The 21749-nt window shown below is 52.3% G+C and overlaps 1 protein-coding gene across 1 annotated transcript in view; it reads right to left on the bottom strand.

Moving 5' to 3' along the window:
- Nucleotides 1-21749, bottom strand: part of TG (thyroglobulin) — a 204856-nt gene that overhangs the window by 156491 nt on the left and 26616 nt on the right. The window contains exons 17-24 of the mRNA XM_054590517.1: nucleotides 18749-18961; nucleotides 17434-17588; nucleotides 15799-15955; nucleotides 14339-14563; nucleotides 9303-9452; nucleotides 6426-6596; nucleotides 1801-1917; nucleotides 1128-1243 (exon numbers count right to left, since the gene is read on the bottom strand). Of these exons, the coding sequence (XP_054446492.1) occupies nucleotides 1128-1243; nucleotides 1801-1917; nucleotides 6426-6596; nucleotides 9303-9452; nucleotides 14339-14563; nucleotides 15799-15955; nucleotides 17434-17588; nucleotides 18749-18961 (1304 nt within the window). The remainder of the gene's footprint in view (nucleotides 1-1127; nucleotides 1244-1800; nucleotides 1918-6425; nucleotides 6597-9302; nucleotides 9453-14338; nucleotides 14564-15798; nucleotides 15956-17433; nucleotides 17589-18748; nucleotides 18962-21749) is intronic.

Genomic DNA, 21749 nt, shown 5'->3' with positions numbered 1-21749 from the left:
CGAGCCACTGGGCTTACAAAGGTAACAAAGAAAAGATCCCTACTCGTCATTCCCGCCCCGCCAGCCGGAGCGCAGACAGTAAGCAGGCAGTTCTAGTCCCGAGCCCCGCGTGCCAGCTGCAAAGATACGTGTAACTTCAGAGAGGGTGATGACAGAGGAGGGACACAATACTTCTGCTGAGGACAGGGAGCTAGGAGAGTGCCGAAACTTAGGGGCCCCCTCATGTGCCCCCAGAACATCGCTTATGAATACACACTCACACGTAAGCACAGGTACATGGACAAAGCGCATGCAATGTACTGCTATTGGTGATGTTGCAAAACGGCTAACCAAGGCCCTTAACGAGTGTGAGCTCAATTATGTACATCCATCGAAGGGGCTGGTATGTGCCATTAAAAAGAACAAGGTTCATTATCAAGATAGAAGGGAGAAAAAAAATGTGTATTATAAAATGTTAGCATGTAAACAAATGAAAGAAGATGCTTATTAACACCCAGGAATTTTCTGGAAGGGTCCATAAGAACTGGAGAGTCACATGGTGGTGCGCACGCGCTGGGGGTCAGGAGGCGAGGAGGCAGGAGCGTGGCTTTGCTGCACACCCTCCTCCCCTCATTCTTGGTAACAATGGACTTGTCCATAATCCGCCAGCTCTGACTCACAGAAGCAGCGGTGTCATGTGGTTCTAACTAATATGTAGCTTTTTTCTTTTTAAGCCATAGTCACACTTCTACGAGGGTAAGTAGTGCCGACGGGTCTGAGGCTCCGAGGGACAGAGGGCGTTTAGGGCTCTGGACAGCGGCCAGGGCCCCCAGTGCCTGGCCTGCCCGGCGAGTGGGCTGGTGGGGAGCAGAAGGCGCTGCTGGTCCCGGACATCCTCTCCTGACTCCGCTGTCGGGAGGTGACACTGCTCAGGGGAAGGCTCCTCGCCTCAGTGTCACCGTGAGTCATCGCAGGTTTACTGCCGGTTCAATTTTCCAAAGTCTCATCGCTTTGAAGGAACAGAGGTAGCGTGGGATCAGGGCTGGACGATCTCATTCCATCGTCTCGCCAGCCTGGTGTGGATTCGATCAGAGCCTATCTGACAGGCGTTTAAGAGGGAGACATGCCACGTGGTGGCCACGACTCACCTGACCAGAAGCTGTGCAGGCGACGTTGTCACTCGTCCAAGCATAGAAGTCACATGAGACGTCTGGTCCCACCCCAGCCACTGTAAGGAAGCTGCAATCCTGATCCGAGGCACAGTCTGCAAGCACCATGGGACAGTCACCTGTCTATCCCTCCCAGGTAATGCTGAGGACAGGTGGACACATAACCCCGCAACCTGCTCCCCAAACACCCAAACACACACACACACACACACACAAATACACAAATACACTCACCTGCAACATGGGACAACAATGACTATTCATAGGTGATTGTGGGTTGTGAGATAGTCCTTATACAAATATATGCTCAGTAAACAAACAGTAGCCGTTACTGCCCCGCTCTGGCCTCACTGTTAAAACAGACGGCTCTATCACCCAACCTGCACAAGCAGCTCTATAAGGAATCAGCGCCATGCGTTTCAGCGCCCTAATCTTTGGCGTCACATTGTCCCTGGCCTACCGTAGATGCACTATAAACTCTGAAGCGACATTAGGAGTTAACTGTACCTTTGGGGGGTCCACGGACTGCAAAGGGTTTTGATAAAGTATATTTTTCATGATAGTTTCAGTGGTTTTGTGTATTTGCCTTGCGAGATCAGCAGAGCGTGTTTTCCCACCACCCCCTGGGCGCCCGTCTCCCCACGTCCCTTACCTGCCAAGCACTGCACCAGTGCGGATTCAGAGCCCAGAACCTTGGACCTGACTCCCACAGCCACGTCGGCACTGAACATCACCTTCGATTCCGGAGCCCGCTCAAATTTCTGCATCACTGAAGGATAATGCGAAACTCATGAGACCTGACGCTGAAGCGTGGAAGCCAAAAAGAGTGCTAGGTCAAGAAGTCACCCTCCTGTCACAGCCCTCGGTCACACGGATGTCCCAAGGGGAGAATTCCATTTAAGGTAGGCCCAGCATGCTTCCTCGTGTGTGTAAAAATGAGAGCTCTGACTTCTGGCTCCATTTTCTATCTCATGAGAAAATTTAGTGTTATGTTAGTCCTTACAGCTCATTCTTTCTCCTGGATAGTGATTCTCTATCTAAAGTGATATTTCCCCGTCCTTATCTTTAGGAGTTAATTATAGCTTATAATTCTTTTGATGCAAATATTCTTCCTATAAAACAACCTGACTTCTTTCTGGAAAGAGGTAAGTTGTTTTTAAAAAGACAACTAGAACATATACGTACGGGGTTTATGTAAATCCGAAAACGTAGCTTGTGGCTCGAGCACTTTTATGACAGCATTTGTTTAAATGATACATTACACCTGTTTTTCTATCTGCCATCAACACACCTGAGCTCCGATCTGGTAGGACTACCATAGTCACACGCTCTTGGAACTACACATGGGAGGAAAAAGAAATACAGTTTCTCAAGGCTACAAGACTTGGAACTCACCCTTCACCAAGTGAAAAAATCACTGTGGTGACTCTCCAGGAATGAGCCTTATTTTATAAGCCAGAACACCCAAGGATGTCAATATTTTGCAAAAAAAAAAAAAAAAAAAAAAAAAAACAAGCCCTAAAGCGCACCAGTACTAGTTTTTCTCAAATATGTAAGTAATTATAAGCCTGTGCATAAGCACTCATTCTCATACATATCCGTTGCTTTATAAAAGCGACTTGTGTCTAGGTTGATTTTCATTATGTCAATAAATTGAGGGTCGTGCGAAGCAATCTTTTCTTGGCTTTCGTAAGACGTGCAGAAAAACGTTTATTCCGTTTGGGGTCAGGTTGGGAGCGGGGATAATGTTCATATAATAGAAATGACACGCTTTACATCTTCAAAATTTTTGATCAAGAATCCTAATTTTACAAAGTGGTTCTTTCACACTGATTACTGAAGCTGTCGCTCTCATGTGCTCAACTCAGACTGAGCCCTCTGCTCTGCTCTCCCCTCTCTCTCTTTCTTTTTTTAAATTTTTATACTCCTTGTTCTCATTTGTAGAGATGGCAATTTCCAGTCCAGCAAACACCATGCTATACGCACTCTGGTGTCCCTATGGCTCAACTGGTATAAACCAGAAGCTCACAACGTTATAGAAGACTGAATAAAATTTGACAGGTCTTTCAGTTTTTAATTAAAGGCTTCTCAGTAACTAAAAACACCATGAACTGAATTCTTCAACTGGAGAGCCTCTGGTTCTCAGCAAAGGGGCACCTTGGTGATACAGAGCCTCACGCTGCAGCGCTCTGTGAAGACACGCGCAGCCAAGCAGAACAGAAACAGCCCATGAGCGGGTGGGGGGGCCAGGGATTGCGCAGAGACCTGAGTTAGCTTGCAGACTGATTGCCCTGCTGCTCCCATTTCCCACGCATCCGATTCCTGCTCAGTGCCTACGTACAGAGGTCTTGGGGAAAGCACAGAGGATCAACATCACAGCACATTGGCTCGCGATTCTCAAAATGTATGCGACTGCTGCTTTCCAAGACGAGGACAACATTCTGAGAATATCTGAACCTCCACTGGCGAGGAAGGTGACAGATACTAGTTTCCTGTTTATTGGATGGATGGATGGATGGACAGATGGAAGGAAGGACAGACAGACGAACAGATGGATGACTGCCAAAATCATCGCAACACCAGGAAACCTGGAAAAGACGTTATGAGGATGTCCTCTGAGCACCTCAGTTTCCTGGTTGTGAGGATTAAACAGCATAGCATGGAACGCCTGATACACAGTTAACAACTCAGTAGGTGCCAGGTCCCTGTGCCACCTGCGAGGGCACCTGCCTAAGTGCCGGGGCTTATCAACTGGCTGCCGGAATTCAAGGGACAGGAACAATTCATTCATTCTGACAACAAGTGCCAACTGCTCTGGAATAGAACAAAAGGCAGGATACAGCTCAAGCCCCCAAGGGGAGTCCTGTCTTATGGGGCCAGAGGCCAGAGCAGAGGCCGAGGTGTGCGGCTTTGCTGTATTCGGGGAGCAACGCAGGGCCTCGACAGTCTTAAGGGGCATTGCGTAAACAGAATCGCCTTTTAGGAAAATTGCACTGGGCACGTTAGAGGAATATCCTTGGCGAGACCGGCTCTGGAAGGAGTTCGCAGGCTGCAGCTGCAGTGCCTGTGGGTGACAGCCCCGTCCTGAACTCTGGGGGCAGAAAAGGGGTAGGGGGGAGGGGGAGGGGGACTTTTCCCTCTTGGGTTGATATCTGCTTGGGAAGTTACACAGCTAAATTCTATGCCCCTTGCTTTTTCAAGAAGACAAAAGCTCCAAAACCAAGACTGCAATTTCACTTCCAAAGACAAGGTCCTCGCGAAGGCACGTGAAGAGGATTCTGAGAAAAAGCTTGTTGATGCCCCAGCGGGGGCCCAGCTCCTTCACATGGAAATCCTGCTGCACTGCCAGAGAGGGGAGCTGAGCTCTGAGCTTCACACGCTGCACCAGAGGTGCGGAGGCTCGGTCCGCGGGCTCTCCCTAAGCCATGCCCGAGGGAGGCGTCACCGAAGCAGGTGACACGGAGCTGTTCCTCATCGGGGCTGCTGGTGCCTCTTGTTAAGCTGCTCTTTCTGCCCCAGAAGAAGACAGGGCAGAACAAGAGAGGTGTGACAAAGCACACATTGCCATCCAAGAACAGGGACGCGAAGGGGGCTGAAGTTGAGAAGCAAGCACTTCAGTGACACTCCCAGTACGGCCAGGAATCACGGGGCCCGCGGCTGCGCAGGACAGCAGAGGTGTGCTGGCCTGGCCTCTCACAGCCTTCCAGCTCTCACTCCCACGGGCGCTGCAGCTGCCCAAGTGGGGGAATAATGGAAAAGACTAATGACTTTCGTCGGATCTGCACATTCATCCGTGGGGAGAGATATGCACAGATCCTTGGGATTCTGCGGTGCTTTGCTAGAGAAGAGAGATGATTGTTCTGGGCATTAGAAAATGAAATTTCCTCACTTGGTTTTCTCAGGTGTTTTATGTTATCAGCTGCACCAGCTTCCCCAGACAGCAGCCTGGCTGCGTGCACAAGCGTGCGCGTGTTGTATGTGTGTATGAGAGTATGCGTGGGCAAGTGTTTAATAAGGAAACAGATGAATCCAGGTAGAAGCAGACTGTGTAACAGAGAGAATGGGATTGAGAGTCAGACGCACACCCATTCAAAAGTCACTGAAACACTCTTTGCCCCATTTTCCTCAACTAAGTGATTGGGGATGATAATATCTGCCCCTTGCCCCACCCCCACCCTGTGGAGTTTCCAAGTGAGAGCCTAGAGAAAATGCCTGGGACAGGACCGAGCACATCATGAGCCCGTGTACATCCCCCCTCTCCTTACACAGAAACCTAAGTGACACCAGCAACCAGGGCTGGCTCTCAGGTGCGCCAAGGCAGGCCTTTGGGCAGCAAGCGGCGGCTCAGGGGAAGTAGGGCAGAGATCTGAAGGCAGAGGAGGGCAGAACTAAAGGACCTCGTGCATCGTCTCGGCCTGTTCCCTGGTTAAAAGGTGAGGAGACGAGGCAACCAGTGCTGAGACTGCTAGTCACTCTGAGATATGTATTACCTCTGTTAGGCACGTCATTGTGAACATTCTCAGCTCCCTGATGAGTATCTTTCATATCTCCCTTTACAGATGAGAAAACTGCTGAAGGCAAGTGACCCGCCCAAGGCTACATCCCAGCCAAGGGCACCGTTGGGATTCAACTAGTTCTGACCACACACCCATCACACTGAGTGCTGGAGGACATGTATCAGCTCCCTAGGACTTTCCTACCCACTACCTCACTGAAGACATGGCCTGGATGCTGCTCAGTGACTACTGTCTTGGTAGGATGGTTTGACCTCCTCAGGGCTTCCGGAGGCAGGCAGGAGGCCACTGTGGGGACTGAAGATCAGAGGAGTTGAGCAACTTGCTCTGGGTCGCCCAGCAAGTAAATTATGGAACCAGGCCTGGCCCTCGAGTCTTTGCATCGCATCCCACTGCGGGAAAAGTGCTACCAGCTTTTTGGAGGCAAGCTGCCCACAACAAAGGAAGCCTCATCAGGTTAAGTTTCAAAATTCGTTTCTCATGCATTCATAGGAATTTAGGGGTGAGGTTTTATGATATCTAAACCTCACTTTCCAATGATTAAAAATAAGAAAGAACAAAAGAGCAAAATACTAACGATTGTTGGATCTAGGTGATAGGTCTTTGTCCATCCTACTAGTATTCTTTCAACATCTTCATAGATGAAAATTTTTAAAATAAAAATTGGAGACGAACACATCTCGCCTGTCTGTCCCTTTCTAGAAAGCCCTGAGAGCACCCACCCTCCCCGAGCACTGTGGCTCATGGCAGGGCCCGCACGTACTCAGACACTGGGAATCCGTGAGTGGGGCCTCCATTTCCGACCACGGCAGCCTCCGCCCCTCGTTGTCCACACAGAAGGCCTTCCCACTGTCCCTGTCCCTCTGGCTGGCTCGGTACTGGCCATCCTGGTCACACTGCAGGCCCCTCTCACTCCTCTGACAGCCAGTGACACCTGGAACCAAGAGAGGGGCACATCAATCAAGGATCAGCGATGCCTCTGGGATCCCGGCCCCTCCGGACTCCGAGGCTCCCAACTGTTGATCAGACATCCAAGTCACATGTCTGAGCCAGCACCCTCTAGCTTAAACTCATTGATGACTCCACCCTGACCAAAGTATGACATCCATTATACTATTAATTACACTACATTATATTTAAATACAGGAATGCTTTCTTTTCCTATGAGACTCTAAACATCTTGAGGACAGAGAACATATCTTTGCTCGTGTTGATTTTACAGTACATATTTGGCATGAGGAAAGCATGTGAATGGTCAAAAGGGAGGGCCTTGACTGGTTCTCTGAGGCTGGGAGGCAAGTGGAAGTTATTCTTTCATGGCGGCCCAGGAACCTGGCTAACATCTACTTCGCTGTATCTTAATACTGTTAGTTATATGACTAACAATTGACTAACAACAACGTGTTTTGTAAAAAGATACAAAGGCTACTTTTTAAATAACATGCTTTATATGCCATACATGCTATACATGAATCAATCAATCAATCAATCAATCAATCGATAGCTACTTGGTTGTCACCAGAACCTCAAAAATCATCCAATGGACCTGCAAGGTTAGGAAACACAGGACCAAAGTGTTTTTAAGTGAGAATTATAATACAGACCTTAACTATGCAGAGAACCTGAAATCCCCAAAGCTATCCCAACACAAATGGAAATTCATGAAACACAGTCTTGGCATCATTTAAAACTGGGAAGGCTCTTCACGCTGTGCTTCTCTTTAATGTGATTCCACCCACGGATACAGACCAGGCAGTGGAGCAGGCAGAAGGGCAGAGTTAATGGGTCCCAGAGACATTCTGAGATATCTTCTTAGCACAGGCCCCACACATGGCCCGGGAGATCTGTCACTGAAATCTCTTCTGTGACTCAAGACGTCTGGGAGTATAATCATGTGACAGCCCTCCCCTGCTGCCTGGGAATTCTACCACAGCTCATCCCCAGAGTGGGCTGAGAATGGATGCTCATTGTTCACTGTAAACATATTAACAGGTTCCACTTTGCTGCAGACTGAATGTCTCCTCCAGTTCAAAGGCTGAAGCCATTAACCACGTGATAGTATTTGGAGATGGGACTTTTGAGAGGCTTAACTGCGGTCATTAAGGTGGAATCCCCATGACACAGTTAATGCCCTGATGGGAGGGGAAGACCCGGGAGGCCCCTCACTCTGCACGCACGCACCCCTAGAACCTGACTGCGCCAGCACTCGGGCCTGGGGCGTGCAGCCTCCGAAACCGTGAGCAAGCAGCATTTGTTGCTGAGGACACACGGCCTATGGTAATTTGTGCAGAGCAGCCCGAACTTGACAAAGACGTGTTTCATAACCACCCTGTGAATGTCGTACCACTGGCCTCGTCTAACAAATGAGGAAGCTGACCTTCAGAGAAGGGAGGTGACTTGGCCTATGTGACAGCGCCAGGAGCGGGGAGAGTAGGGGATGAAATGGGCCTGGCTGGTGCCTTGTCTCAGCCGCCTCCGCTGGCCCCTGCTGTGTTGGTCCTGCCCCTCCATTAGCAGGTGTCAGCCGGTACGCTGATCCCCTGTAAGAAGACAGCGCTCGAGCGATGGGACAGCCCCGCACGTCACCCCACACCGGAGGCCGGAGTCGACGTGTGCGCACTGGGGGCGGTGCCCAGGTGTCGGGGCAGGGCGTACCTGCTGAGGAGGGTCTACCCACAAGGAGGGTCAGACACCGGCCCTAAAACTCCTCTTGCTTCCTCGGAATTACCATGCTACGTCCACTGCTCTCCTGACCAAGGAACCTGCCTTCATCAGAGAAGGTGACTTGATCTCTTTTGATTATTTTCAAATTCTTTGCACTCTTCCATGTTTAAGCATAACAGTCTTCCTCTTGTTGACACAATTTCAGGCTAACATGAAAAGGAACACACAAGGCAAGTTCTGAGTCCCAGCCAGGAAAAACCCAACAATACCCACGTGACTGTCAAGTAAGTAGGCCAAGAGAAATCACATGACATCTGGGAAGACCACAAGTACACACAGTCCTGACAAAAGTACAGGGCATAGGGTATCTGAACCGCACAGTGGCAAGACCTGGAGGTGGAAAGTATCTTCCACTTCTCAATCTGATAAGGTTGACACGAAAATCAGAAGTTTCAGAATCAGACAACACCAAGATCAAAGGCTAGCCATGTCGCTCACTAGCTGAGTGACTTCGGCGAAATTACTTCTCTGAGTCTTAACCTTCTTATCTGTAAAAGGTCAGCTGATGATATTTACCTGGAAGGGGAACTGGGAAGATTAAATGAGGCAACACAAGGAAAACACCTGGCCTAGCCCCAGCGGGCCAGGCATTCAAAGACAGTGAGCCAATGGCCCTTTCGACGGCCGTGCTGTATGCTGATGGTTTTCAATGGTGGATGGTTTTGTCCCCACCCAAGACACTATGGCAATGTCTATCTGGGGACATGTTTGGCTGACATCACAACTGGGTGGGGCAGCTGGATACCACTGTCATCTAACAGGTAAGGGCCAGTGATGCTGCTAAATACAAGGGCCAACCCCCCAAAATGAAGAATCATCTGTCCCAAGTTTCAACAGTGCCAAGGCTAAGACATTCTCCTGTGTCCCCACTGCATTTCAGGGTTTCTATTTCGAAGTAGGACATTGCAGAACTTACAGTGGGTCCGACTGAAAGCTCCAGCATAAATGGTTGTTCTGCCCCTGGGACATGGGACACAGGTCAAGCTCCCTGCCCGTTCTTGGTAGAATCCCACAGGACAGGGAACACATTGTCCATCCTGAAAATAGCTTCCTTCGGGACACTTGACTAGAAAAGATAAACAGAGAAATGATGTTAATGATAAGACACTTGCTTTTCAATTAGAACCGCACAACATGCAGGGTATGTATGCGAAATCCCCAAATCAGTACAAGACCTCATTCATTGAACACACATGCATTGAGGATCAGCTGCAAGCCAGGCTCTAAGTGCCAAGGATAAGCTCTGAAGAAGGTAGACAGGCCATGGGATGAGAGGGTACCCGACAAGAATTTCAGAGATGGGTAGGATGAAGTAGGGAGGAGGGCTTGCTAGTGAGCAAGGCCCCTCTGAGAGGTGACACTTGAGAAACAAGTGATGAGAAGCACCCCAGGCAAAGGCCTCCGAGAAGGAATTTCCAGGCAAGTGCAAAAGTCCTGAGATAGGAATGAGTTTGGATTACTCAAGGAGCGGAAAGGAAAAAAGCCAACCAGAACCAGCAACTGAGATAAAGCTTAGTAGATGAAGAGAAGAGGTGGCGTTGGAGAACAACTTGAAATATGAAGTCCAACCATAAGTTGCTATGGGAACATTTCCCAAAGGTAATGACATGGTGGAACGCAGTGAAGGAGGGCTGGTGTGCAGATGACTGGATTTGAGCCCCACTCTCCCCAAACTGAACCCTTTTCTCCATCCATCAATTCAACCAACTTCCTTTGACCAAGTAGTGAGCACAGATGTGTGGGACAAGGTAGAACGAAGCCAATGTTGACTTAACAACTCCAATCTCCTGTACGCATTCACCCCAGCATTTCTGAGTAAATCAGAAACTCCAGATACCCCCTGGAAACCGAACAACGTGTTTTCCGGCTTGCTCTGAGCAATTAACAGCCTCGCTCAGAGACTGTGGTTTCATTACTTCTATGAGTCAGGCTGTTGATCATTTCTAGTATTTTAACCCCAGTGCTGTGACTGTTTTTCCAAGTGGTCTCCAAATCCACGGTCAAAGGAAAACAAAACCTTTTCAGCCTGCCTGAGCTGCCCTGCCCCCCGACCCTAGGTGCAGGGGAAGGGGCCGCAAGCTCAGTCAGTTGCAGGCCTCCGGACGACGCTCAGGGAACGTGCATTCTGTTTCTCTCCACCGAGGATGCTGACGGTCTTATCCACCCAAAGGAACGCTTGGGTAAGTCAGAATGAGACCGTGGCTGCATTACCATCACCCTTCCCTGGGCAGGTGGGTCCTCTCAAAGACCCCTGAGTCCACAGCAACAACTGGGCATCTCTCTTTCAGTTCACTCCCCCTGCAACGATCACCGGAAACCCCTTTGGCCGCAGTTCCCTCCTCCATAAAATCAGACAACATGCCTCTTTGTGTTGGCGAGTTTCACAAAGCTTTTTGTCATGCCAGCTTGGTCCCACTGTCCTGCAGCGATGGCAGCCATGTTTCTACTACAGGGACATGTCTGTGAGGAACCATAATGGTTCTTCACCCTTTAGCCCGCCTTGCTCAGTGCCGTGGCTGGCCCTGTCACTTCCCAACTGAAAATTCTCCCAGGATGCCTCCCCACCAGCCTCAGGCCCTTGCTGTGTCCCAAGGCCTGCCCCCCCGCTGGCCCCTGCCTGCCTCTCTGGCCCCAAGTCCTGCCACATTTCCTGCACACCCCATTCTCGGCCATAGAAGTCATGTGCACTGTCCCCATGAAGCCACACCACTTCATGGCTCCCTGCTCTTGCACAGATGTCCATTTCTGGGATGTCTTCAGTAGCACTGACATAGGTGGGCGCGTGCACACACACACACACACACACACACACACACAAAACATGTGCAAATGCGTCCTGCCTTGTCTGCTCTCATTGAGCAGCAATTGTAACTTGCCGTTCAAGTTCACGCTGGCCTATGTTCCCCCAACAAGCCTTCTCTGGCTGCCCTGCCTGGGGCGGACAAAGCTTTTTCACAGGATATTTTAGCTGTCTTTCCATTCAGCTCTCTCCAACCAGACTGTCAGTTCCTTGAAAGTAGAGCTATGACTTCTGGTTCCCTGAGTATATAACATGGTGTTTGACACATAATCATATTTTGAAAGCTTGGATGGATGCATAGAAGGAAGGAAGAAGGAAAGGGTAGAAGGAAGGAAAGAAGACATATTTCTTCAGAAAAATTCCATGGAGAATTAGTTCTATTGTAAGAACCTGCAGTGAATGAATAAAATGTAATGTGATTCAGAATGGAAACAGAAAATCCAGACAATTTCCCTGGGATTCTCCTTAATGGACCAGCGTGGCACGAAGGCTGCCAGCAGGTAATTCCAAGAAAAACCACAGGACTGGCCTTAAGGCCAAAGTGCGAACATAACTGACCCGCTGGAGCTACAAACAAAGCCCCAGGCCCCCGCAGTCTCCGGTCACTGGATAAAGGCCACCGGGCCTACATGAGTCATGGAGGTGGATATTCCCACCACCCTCCAAGGAGATCATCCCGATCAGCCCCCTGAGAGGGTCACAGAAACCCTGCTCATCTCCACAGGACAGTGTTCTGCTTGTAGCCTCACAGCTGTGCTCCAGATGTGCTTCAGGAGGAAAAAGAGCCAATAAGAACAGATACAAGAATCGTGGCATGATCTCACTGAGAAACCCCTGGCTGAGTCAGGAGACATGTGCTGCTGAAGACAGAACAAAGAATTTGGAATCCAAGACAGTGAGTTTAAATCTCAGCTCAGCCTACTGACCGCAAAGCCTATCTGGTCTTTGAGGGAAAAAGATCGCCAACTCCTGCCCTAGAGGTAGTTAGTGTAGCCCAGGGAAACTCTCTCATTCAGCCCCTTCCCGGGGTCCTCCCCCACCGTACCCTGCTGTGGCTCCCACTCTCTCCGAAGCCTGTCACCTGGGGGCCAGTTCTGACTGAAACACATGCGGGTGCTCCCCCTTCAGGGAGCACTGTCTCCGCTTCCCCCCTCACCTCCCGGCTGAGCTGGGTGACCATCCTGGTAGACAGGAACTAGTAATCTCATAGTCCATTTCCCTAGAGGGAAGCTTAGGATCAGATTTCCAAGCCAACCCCTTTATTGTACAGGAAAGAGACCCCTACCTCCCACCTCTCTACCCTCCTCTCCCCCTCCAGCATCCCCGAGGGAGTGGGACTTGCTTGAAGGTGCAGAGGCAGAAGAGGTGCCTTGACCTGACCCTACTAGCACCCGTGTCCTCCACCTCCTACTGCTCCACCCTCAAGAGGGCGCACCTGAGTCAGTGAGCCTCAGTGAGGCCCCTTTACCAGCGCTCCCCGGAGTGACTATAAGAGCAGACAGACGCTGCCCGCACACACCGACCACTCCTAACTCGGAGTCTGGCAGTGGGGCCCAGGGCTCTCCGTGAGGCGTCGGTGAACACAGCGACAGGTGTTTGGAGCACCCCTTTGTCCCTGTGACCCTGTTTCTCCCACCCCAGCAGGTGGTGCCATCCACTCCCTCTGCCGGTTTCTTGTCCAGTTCTGTGTCTGGGCAGCGCTGCTTCCAGAGCACCTGGGGTCAGGATTGCTCACTCACAGATCACTGGTGTCGGGAACCTGAGTCCCTCCTTTGAGTCACCCCTGCCCTGGGCTCTGCACGTGTATGACCTCATTTCATCTGAGCCTCAACCTCTTCATCTGCCACATGAGGACGTGACCTGCGACCAGGGGTTTTGTGAGAGTTAAATATTTGTGAAGGTGTATTTAAATGACAACATCCTCTATAAAAGTCGGTGCAAAGTGGTTGTCTTACTGGTGTCTGTGTTAAGACCTAGCTGCATCTTAAGTTCAATGTGGAGTTTAGAACTTAGCGTGGATTTCATGAAAGGAAAGGCCATGTAGCTTTTGTGTTGCAACCAATATAAACAAGTAACCAAGAACCCCTCCCCCCCTGCTTCAGTTCAATAAAAATGCCTCTGTGTCTCATGTCATGTGGGAGGAAGGCTTCTCTTCGTGAGACCCTGGAAGTTCCTGTAGCAGACAGAACAATGGCCCCCAAAGCTGTCCACATCCTAATCCGCAGGGCCTGTGACGACGTTAGGTTACGTGGCAAAGGGAAACTCAGGTGGCACAGGGAATGGAGGGCGCTAATCAACGGACCTTACAATAGGGCGGGTGTCCTCGGTCATCAGCAGCCTTTAATCATGGGTGCTTAGAAATGAAAGGCAGAATCCAAGGGAGCTGTGACTATAAAAGGATGGTCAGAGCACTGTGACACCGCTGGCTTTGAAGATCAAGAAACAAAGCCACGAGCCAAGACATGTAGGCAACATCTCAAAGCTGAAAAGGTCAAGGACGGCCTAGAGCCTCCAGTAGGAAGGCTGCCCAGCTGACACCTTGATATTAGCCCAGTGAGACCCGTGTCTCCAAACCTGCTAAACTCTAAAATCATAAATGTGTGCTGTTTTAGGTCCCTAAGCTTGTGGTGATTCATGGTAGTAGCAACAGGAAATTCTCACACCTCCCATTCAAGGAATTTGCAGCTGCAGTCTAGTGAAGACAGCTCCCAAGGCTGTTGACGTGCAAGGCCAAGAACAACCCCAGCCAACCTCCACCAGGAACACTCCCCTGAGTGGTCAAGTCCTGGGCTCATCAAGGGCCATCTGGGGATGCAACACATTGCTGCAACCAGACTAAGAAACATCATGAAGCACACAGGGTAGACATTGGCCTTCATCACAGAGACAGTGCCGCCCAGGGTCCAAGCTTGTCAACAACCAAGGGGAAGGGGTGTTTTCAATCACTGGGGTTCTTCCTTCTGTCCCATTATCTGTGCCTCTGGTTTCATCTACTACCTATTGGGCGATGACTATCTGCCCATGCATAGCGGAGGACTGGAAAACATTCCATATATAAATGAAGGATTCTCCACTCTCTCAGAGCTTTGGTGGCCTTTCCCGCAGCCTCACACGGCTCAGTAATAGAAGTCCAGGGAGGGGGGTGGACCTACCACACCCCAGTGGGTCCTGACTGGCATTGCCGGCGGCCGAGGCTGGGTGGAATCCTTCCAAGCACCCGTATTGTGCCCTGGGAGAGGTGCCGAAGCCGTCCCCGTGGAGGAAGCGAATGGAGGTGTCTGCGGTGAACGTCTTGGAATCCAGGTAGAGCTGGAACACCCCACTTCGGATCAGATCTGCGAAGCGCCCCACCAGATTCTTGCCCACGAAGGCTTCCTCTGTAAGACACGAGGCGGGGCAGGAGTGTTATCTTGCTGTTCTCTGCAGGGGCCAGGGAGGATCCAGGCACAGAGCCACCCAGAGCATTCACAGCAAAAGGAGACACAGGCATTACCCAGGACTCCACTGGAGAGCAGGAGAAACTGAGGCCACAGCAGGGGGCTGACTGGCCCCAGTTCACACAGTCAGAAGCCCAGCTAGCCCTCCAGCCGACATGTGTGGCTCCTGCCCTTCCTGTGGCAGCCACGTGATCCCCGCTGGCCCAGGACATCATGACTTCAGTCACTAATCTAAGACGCACCATCCCTGAGCCTCCGTTTCCCCACCTGCAAGATGGAAATGCCCCTCCTGCCGCCAGTGAGGATGATGAGAGGATGTGTCACGGGGTCACCCACACAGAAGACAGGGCCTGCAGCGGATGATGGAGCCCTCCGACTCCATGTTGGCTGAGAAGGCCCCCAGCTGCCTAACTGCAAGTGCTTCCCAGGGGGAGAGAGGACGAGCCCCACATCTGGAGCTGGGGGGCACCCCAGCACACAAGGAACATTCACAGCTCAGGGGAAGCACCTCCGCCTTTTGTAGCTCCACACACCCAAGAAATCCAGGCTCTTTCCAGAGGAAGACAAAGGGACCCCTAATTCATAATGCTTGGGGCAGGGGGAGTGGCTGCAGCCCCCTTCTGCTTAAACCCTGGCCACTTCTTCCCGTCACAGGACAAAGGTGAAGCTCCAGCCAGTCCCGACCCTTGGGCTAACATCAACCCCACGGTGCTTCTCCTTAGACCTTTCTACTTCCTCAGTGTGTCCTTATGGAAACCGCCCTGTTTAGACAGCTGTGGGTTTAAGCAGCGTGCGTGGTCTGAGGGGGTTTATAACTGGAAGTGGGCAGGACGTGGATGATGAACCAGTAGAAACTCTTCCTCACCAATCCCTCCCACTGTTTCTTCACACCTACATCCCCTCTCTGTGCCCAGAAAACCAAGAGGGGAATTAGAATCTGTTCATGGAAACACAATCAGGTGATACTATTTAACTCCAGTAGACTACTGACCAGAAATCTATTGATTTTTACGTACTGTTTAATACTTCACTCCTCCCATGGACCAGGTTGGTAATTCTCACTAGATACTCACAGGAAGGCATCGTGGCTTCACCAGCTCCCTTTGACAGATGGGAAAACTGAGACTCAGAGACCCTACATCGCTTCTGCAAGGGAGTAACGCAGGAACACATACCAACGTCATGCAAATCAGGGAGGGAGGCTGGCGGGGCGTCCTCGAGCCGCAGTTTCCACGTGACGTTCACTCCTAAGCGCTCACTGGTCAGACACCCCACCTGCACCGCGGAGTCGTCGCAGACGGGAATGGAAACAGGGGTCCCCAAAGTCTCCACCTACAGAGACAGATGCCTTCCGTTCAAGAACACGGTAGGGAGCCAGCTTTGTTAAGCCCACAATGGCCCCAAAATTGGTTTATGTCCCTGCCAGAGGAGGTCAGTGAGAGCGGGTGACTGAAGGGCCGCCCTCTCACCCCTCAGTCTTCGGCGGGCCCCTCTCTCAGGTCTGGGGATTCTGGAATATTTCTCCCCTCACTGTGTGAGGTTTGATTTCCTCATCTCAGTAAAGGGCAGCACTGCATCTACACACAGCCGTTGAGCCAAAACCTTGCACCTCCCAGATGCCCCCTCCTCCACGGTGCGTTATCTGCTAACCCATCCTGGGGGCTCTGCCTCCCCAGTGGGTCCCAAGTCCTCCTGATTTCAATCTGGTGCAAAAGAGTCTAGACAGACCTGGACTTGCTGAGCAATGTGTAATGCTGGGTGACTTACTCTCTGTGGCCTTCAGTTAACCCTGTGTCCATTGAGGGTAAAGGCACCCATGGGTCAGGGTGCTGAAATAATTAGAGACAAGGAAAGTACAATTCCCCACACAGCTGGGGCTCCACAATTGACAGAGAGGGCTGGGGTTTTGTCAAGTGCATTTCTTTGGAGCAAAGGGGGCAGTATATGTTTCTATTTGTTTTAGAATCAACTCCCTGGGTTTGGTTTTGTGAAAATGTGTGTTCTACAAAATTTTTAGCATTGGGTGCTAAACATGAGTTGCTCTGATGAGCTGGCAAACTTTGAGAAGAACAAGGACTTATTGAGTTGAGAGACTTTGAAAGACTCACTCTGTGAATCCTCATGGCTTCAAATCACCCACGCCTATTACACGGGTAAAAAGCGTGACATGCATTATTTATGGTCCTATATCTTTCCAGCTGGCATGCACGGACCTTTTCCCAGGGAGGACCCCTCATGCCTCCTCACTGATCTGTCAAGAAACACATCTGTTCCGGCAGCTCAGGGAGTGGGTCGCGGCACCTCAGCCTTCCTGCCCCACATTCCCAGGCTCTTTCCCCACGGCGGTGACAGTGCTCCACGGCGATCACAGCTCCGCCCTCACTGCAGCCAGCCAGAGCTCTGCCATTTCCCAGCCCTGTGCCTCTCGGGGATTACTTAACCCTCTGGCCTTCACCGTGCCCCGCCCCCACCAATCTGCAAAGCAGCAATAATAAGATGGCTGTGAAGACTGTGTGAGCCAATCCATGCCCAGGGACGCACAGTGCCTGGCGCACAAGAAGTGCTCAGCCCATGTCTGGTTTGACATCTGTATGTAGCAAGAGGGGCCAGGGAGGAGATGGCTTCGGACTCCACCTCCGCTGCTGCAGAATTGGCCATGGCCAAGCTACTTTCTCATCCTGGGCCTCAGTTTACCCACTTGTAAAGTGAGTGGGTGTCAAACTCGAGGTTTATTTGAGCCCTGGGGGTTTCTGACACTATGACCCCGAGCTGCATCCAGGCACCCACTGTGGGGAAGGCCAGGCTCATACCTGGAGCCGGCAGAAGCCGCGGGCTGTGAGCTCGTCCAGGATGAAGACCTGGAACGCCAGCAGCAAGCCTGCGTAGTCGGCGCTGCACACCTTGCCCGGCGGGAGCTGGAGCTGGAACTGTGCGTGGGTCTGGAGGGTCTGCCACAGCTGCAGCCCTGCAGGGAAGTGTCAGAGGTCAGCGGGCGCTGGTGACGGACCTGAGGGATCCTTTGCTGTTCCTTGCTTGTTTTTTTCCCTCTACAGAAATAACCCTCCTTCATTTGGTTTGGAACACGCCAGCACCGCCATCTTGCATTGTCATCCTCGGAGCCTAAACACTTCCTGGCATGACAGCTGGTTCTGGAATCACTTAGCACTCACAGCCGGCTCAGTCCTGCCTCAGTCTCTACAGCAGGCTGCTTTCCATGTTGGCGGGTAGGGGGGCCGATTCTAGTATTCTCCTTGGAAAAGCGACTGCCTTGCATTCAAACAAGGCAACGCTATGTGGTTTGGCCATTTAAGACATCAGACTATAGGAAATACATGCTCTAAGGTCATCAGGGCACACCCTGCACAGCTGTACACAGCAGCGCCACACTCAGCCTGTGGAGTTCAAGGCCCACGGCTCCCTCCTCCCATACCCCTTGCTCTAAATCCACTTGTGACCAGCCTGGTCTGGATTTCAGCTTAGGCCATTTTGTCACAGTCAGGTTGACAACCCACTTTATTTGTCCACATCTCATTTGAACATTTTCTGGATAACCATCTCTGTCCCAGAATGCTTTGCAACAAATACTGCCCTTTGACACTGCCAGCCACCCAGAGCCTGGGGTGGTCCCAGCGCTCGCCCCTGACCTGCTTGGCTGAGCAGCAGCACCAGCCTTTGCCAAGGCGGATGCAGTCAGAGCCCAGTGCTGCCTCACAGCCCGCGCATGTGGACATGGGCTCATGGCTGGGTGGGACAGGAGCCCTGCCGGTACCCACGCAGGGCGCAGGCCTACGGCTCGGCTAGGCATTGGCCCTGGAGCTCCATGCACACCCGGGGGAGAGGCTGGTGTGGCAGAGTCACGCTCAGATGCCAGATGAGCAGCCTGGAGCTTGTCAACACCACAGATGGCCCTCGGAGCACCTGCCTGCTGAATATAGTCCTATACCCAAGACACCCCAGCAGCACCTGACATGATGGCGGCTCTCCAAGGAGCCGGTGGCTCCCGAGACGCCACCAAGGTGTCCATGGAGCACACCGGCTCCTTCTAGCGGCCCTCCCTCCTGCTCTAGGTGCCTCCTGGCACATGTGGAGAGGCTACACGGGGGTGGAAAACGCGAGGCCACTCACGCTGGCAGGCCTGGGCCTGAGGCGGCTGGGACAGCCAGCGTCTGCTCTCCGGGCTGCACACCAGCGGCCCTGCTGGGAACGCGCTCCGGTAGCCCTGGCGGCACAGCAGCTGGCACTGCTGGACGGTGGCCCCGCCGGGGCCGGAGGCTCGCTCACACAGGATCACTCCACCAGCCACGTCCGACGTGTTGAATGGCAGCGGGCACTGCGGGCCTGGAGGAAGGAAAGCGGTCGGCTGGGGGGCTCTGTCCAGCGCAGGGCGCGGTGCATCCCTGCCTCTCTGCTCCCTTTCCCTGACTGCAGGTATGCGGGGGCTCCTCGGACCCTGGCCTGGGCCCCCTCCCTCCCTCTCTGCCCTCCCCTTGGAGAAGCCCGTCCTCGCTCAGCTTTAAAAACACTGCTGCGTGGATGACACTTGGCTCTTCATCTGCAGTCAGACCTCTTGAGCTTCTTCCATCTCTAAATCCAACCACCGACCTGTCCCCTCCACCTCGAAGCCAACACGTCATACTCAGTGCTGCCCGCCCACGCCTGTTCTTGCCTCAGTACCTGGCGCTCAACACACGGCACCTCCAGCCACCCAGCTGTCCCAGGCAAGAAACACGGGGGCCCTCCTGGACAGCCCCCTCTCTTCTGCCCTGGCATCAGCGAAGGCTGCAGCTCCCCGCTTCTCAACTGCTCTGCGTTTCCACTGCATTCCCTTCATATTTCCCTTGACTGTTCAGGAAGCTTCCTCGTCCAACCCAGCCCCCACTGCCAGCAAAGGAATTGCAGCGAAGCCAGACATCAGCTCCCTGTTCCCCAGGTACTTGCTGGCCCCACCTTCTCTCCCACTCTCCTGTCCTCCAGCCCCTTTGGCCCTGGCATGGCTGTCTTTCCCTGACCAGATCTTGGCTGCGCACCTTGCGCCCCTCCCTCTGCCTGCTCCTCTGCCTAGAAGGCTCCTTTTGGACCCTCAGTTACCAGCTCGGCACCTCTAGCTTGCTAACACCTTCCACTGCTCTCCTAGGCCTTCTCAGGGCCCCTTTCCCCAAGCTTTCTGGCCAGATGGTGCAGCCCTCCATGTAATTAGTGAGTCAAGAGTCCAATCACCTGCACACCAGTCTCTTCACTGGATAGAGCCCCGGAGGAAAGAGGGTGGCTTTCCTCCATTCACCCAGACCGCAGCACAGCGCTGACCATGAATGCGGGTGAACCAGGTGGGCGAATGAGTAAATTAAAGAGGAGACACACTCAGTGGGATAACGCCACACCTGACGAGAGGCTTAGCTAATTGTCTGACTGTCAGGCGCAGCCGCCCTGCCTGTTTAGGCCTGGCTCTATGACTGGCAGTTCACGTGTGATTCACAGGTACTTGGGGCCCTCAAAGATGGAGGACTCATTCTGAACTCCAAGGGGCAGCCTTGACTTCTCCCCAATGAGAACGACAGAGAGAGCGCCTCTGGCCAGGACTTTGCGTTGTGATTTGCAGGGGGCTGACTGAGCTGGTTCTTACCTGCAGAGTCAGATCATGGGACCAGTCTGCCAGGCTTTGAGTCCTGGCTCTATCATTTACCCATGGAGAGCCATAGAGCAAAAGTTGACTAGCTCCTCTGTGACTCCGTTTCCTTGCCCATAAAATGGTGAGGATAGCAAGAATGCCTACCTCCTAAGGATGGCGTGGCTCAAAATTAATTAAGGCATGCGAGGAGCTAAGAAGAGTCACTGAAATGTAATAAATGCTCAGTAAATGTCAGCTGTCATTATTATTATTAACAGCAAAGGGAGTATATGTTATGGCCTGCAATGGAAGTTTTAGGATGTGGGTGTTCACGTAGTTGTCACTGGCTGAGACCCTTTATTCCACAGATGTGGGGGCTGAAGCCCAGGAAGGTTATGTCCTCTGCCCTGAGGCCCACAGCAGCAAGTGGAGAGCCAGGTGCGGCCCAAGAATCGGTGCCACCAGGCTACGCCGTTTACAGAGACTGTCTGAGTTAACCCTGACGATGACTCTAAGAGCGAGCCGTGATCCGGCGTGTTTATTTCACAGAGCGGGAAACTGAGACCCAGAGAGGTTAAGGGACTATCCCACGGTCACCCAGAAGAAAGTGGAGAGCTGACATCCAGTCTGTCTGTCTGGCTCCCACCCCTGGGCTTCCTCCACCACTCTGGGGGGTTCGTGTTAATGCTGGCTGCTCCGCTTGCCAGCTGTGTGGCTTGGGACGTGCACACGAACCTCGGAGCCCTGGTTTTGCCATCTGTTAAACTGTTGGGCTGTTCTATCCATTGACTTGCATGGGGTAAGGGGCGGGAAAAGCACCTTTTAGCAGGTGAATCTCTGCACATGTGAGCTATGATCATGGACACCCGCAGGACCAGCCACATGGGATCTTCTCAAACCCCAGGCGAGCTGTGCTCCCAGACCTGCTCCTGGAGGAGACACTGCAGTCTGTTCCCCGGGCCCCAGGCCGTGCGGAACGCCCTCAGGTGCCCGGAGATTGAGCGCTGACTGTTTCCATCCCAAAGCTGGTACCGCTTCTCTCAGAAGCACACGGCAGGGAATCCCACTCCTAACTACCCACTGAGCACCTGCCCTGCGTGTGCCCTGTGTGGTGGCAGCTGCTGAGGGCGCGGGGGTGAGTGTGGCAGGGTCCTGCCTTGACGAAGGTCCCGCACAGGGGGGGCGACGTGGGGCTGTGCCGTGGGAGTGGGGGCTCGTCCCAAGGCAGGAGCGGGGGAGGGAGCGGGCTGCAGGGGAAGGGTCCCCACAAAGGGGAGGGAGGTTGTCCCTCCCATCCTTTCCCTTTACAAATACAAATGCAAATTTACAAACACAGGAGGTTCTCTTTACACACATAAATCACTAGACTTAATCATATGTCTCTGTAGTTCCCAAACGTTGCTTAGAGACTATAAAATTTAAAAACAAAGCCATAAAACAAGAACAAAAGAAAGCTGCTTCCAATAAAATCAGAATCACTCGGTGCAGTATCTCCTAACCCCACCAGGCCCAACACCCCAA

This window comes from Pteronotus mesoamericanus, unplaced genomic scaffold, assembly GCF_021234165.1.
Source record: "Pteronotus mesoamericanus isolate MK-2021 breed Mesoamerican mustached bat unplaced genomic scaffold, CSHL_Meso_final scaffold_174, whole genome shotgun sequence".
Classification (NCBI taxonomy): Eukaryota; Metazoa; Chordata; class Mammalia; order Chiroptera; family Mormoopidae; genus Pteronotus; species Pteronotus mesoamericanus.
The sequence above is the reverse complement of the archived record's forward strand: the minus strand, read 5'-3'. Positions and strand labels throughout refer to the sequence as shown.